General features: G+C 25.2%; 1 protein-coding gene across 1 annotated transcript in view; it reads left to right on the forward strand.

The window, feature by feature from the left end:
* Positions 1–2,257, forward strand: part of LOC105620167 (nuclear factor 1 X-type-like) — a 108,050-nt gene that overhangs the window by 11,288 nt on the left and 94,505 nt on the right. Inside the window, exon 2 of the mRNA XM_012201673.1 lies at positions 799–954. Within this exon, the coding sequence (XP_012057063.1) occupies positions 799–954 (156 nt within the window). The remainder of the gene's footprint in view (positions 1–798; positions 955–2,257) is intronic.

Genomic DNA, 2,257 nt, shown 5'->3' on the forward strand with positions numbered 1-2,257 from the left:
AATGTTGAATTAAAGCATTGCTATTGAGGAGATTCTCTAATCTTTTCAGATAATATAAGGATTTAATCAATACTAAGAATAAAATTTTTTTCAAATTTATTAACCGTGTAGATTTCTATAAATATTAGGTATAGGAAAAAGTTCGTGGCGTTTTTCTCGTTAAATGGTATTAAAAAAACGCCACGAATTTTTTCCCATATCTAATATTTATTAATTCGTATAACTTCGTTATTGCTATCTATCACTTCAATATTTTTCCGCTATTTGTCTTTGCTTTGCTATTAATTAAACTTTTTTTTGATAAAGTTAAAGTTGAAGCATATTATTTTTTAAAAACGTCATTAAATGACTTTTACTTAGTATACTTTTTTTAAATCATAAGTAAGTGATTTCTTTTAATAACTTATTTTTCTATCAACTTTAGCTAACTAAAAACTTTAAAGAATTATAGAGAGATTATATTCATTAAGAGAAACGATGATAAATCTCACATTATCTTTATTATATACGAGATAAATAACATATATTTATCTATTTTGTTGACAAACATATTTCAGAATATATTAAATTAATCTTATTGATTAATCTTATATAATTGAATTACTAATTCGAAATATCATTTGCTCATGCGTCAATTTTTTCATCGATATCCTCTATTTACAATACTCGGTATTTTTATATCGACAGTCAAAAGTTGCATGTGCTTTTGAAAGCGAATTTCAAATTATGAGCAAAAGTTTAATAAACAACATGAATACGCACAATCCTATGAAAAGAATAAATATTATATGTTTACAGGATGAATTCCATCCATTTATCGAAGCTCTTCTACCATTCGTGAAGTCCTTTTCGTATACATGGTTCAACTTACAAGCTGCCAAAAGGCGATACTATAAGAAACATGAAAAGCGAATGAGTTTAGAAGAAGAACGTCAATGTAAGGAGGAACTTCAGGTAAGAGATTATCTGAAATCAGTTAATAGGCATTCTTTTTTGATTTTTTTTTTATATTAATGTATATATAGAAATTAAACTATGAGGTGAATAAATCGGTTCTTGCTTAACATTTAATTCGTAGCAAAGATTGTATGCATTTAATAATGCGCGCGCGCTCATTATTAAACGATTATAAATCTTAAAGCTAATGTCAGTAAAAGTAATGCTAAAAAATTAGTCAAAAAGGTTAATATCAGTGAAAAAACTTTTTAATTGTAAATACATCTTGACATCAATTACAAAAAACAAAATAAATAATTTGGCTTATAAATGGTTTATACAGCGCAATGACTACATTTTATTGCAATTTTAGGTAAATAAATTTTAAACACATAAATGGATTCAAATAAACTTTTACATAAATATTTATTATAGTTTTAGTAAATATAAAAATTTTGATTCGCAATGTTATTTCCTCAATAAATTTGCAAATAAATACTGCAAACCGCGATTTTAAGAATCAAAGAAAACAAAAAAATTTAGTAACATTAAATCTAGAGAATTGTGTTCAAATTTTACAAAGATGCTTAGATGTAATAATAGAACAATTTAAGAAATTTTTATATTTTTGATACTGCTTTGAGATATCCTTAATAAATAATGACACATCCTTAATAAATGACTCCTTAATAAATGAATAAGTGAATTTCGATTAATTTTCTTCTCTAATGACTCGTCATTCTCATTCAATAATATTACAATTGGATGTAATATTGTTACTAATGCTATTGTTGCTTCTCTTCACCCATCTTCGTTCATGATAGAATTCGATCAATATTTTAATTTCGCGATGTTGCAGTATTTAGTGGAAGAGTGATTGGCATTAATTAGTGACGCATAAGTGCTTCTTCTTCCTCTATTTTTAGTATATTCCCATTTCCGAAAACATGTGAAGAATGAGTCACATTGCTAATTGTAAGTGAAAAAAATCTACATTTGACAACAAACTCATGAGACGAAATATCTTTTGAAATGGCCCATCAGATAAAATTTTATCTAAATTATGTTAAATTTGTCTACGCAATTACAGTCTGTCTATGAACGAACATGAAAGTAAAAAAGTCATTGGCTAATAAATAAAACATAATGCCAAAATGTAGAAATACTGGCATGATGTAGTTTATAGAATGACGTGATTACATTTCAAGAAATCAAAGTATATACTTTTGTTTTTTTCTTTCCTTTTAAAACTACTTTTAAAGATGATAAATTAATAGTATATATATATATATATATATATATATATATATATATATATATA

This window comes from Atta cephalotes (assembly GCF_000143395.1).
Source record: "Atta cephalotes unplaced genomic scaffold scaffold00024, whole genome shotgun sequence".
Classification (NCBI taxonomy): Eukaryota; Metazoa; Arthropoda; class Insecta; order Hymenoptera; family Formicidae; genus Atta; species Atta cephalotes.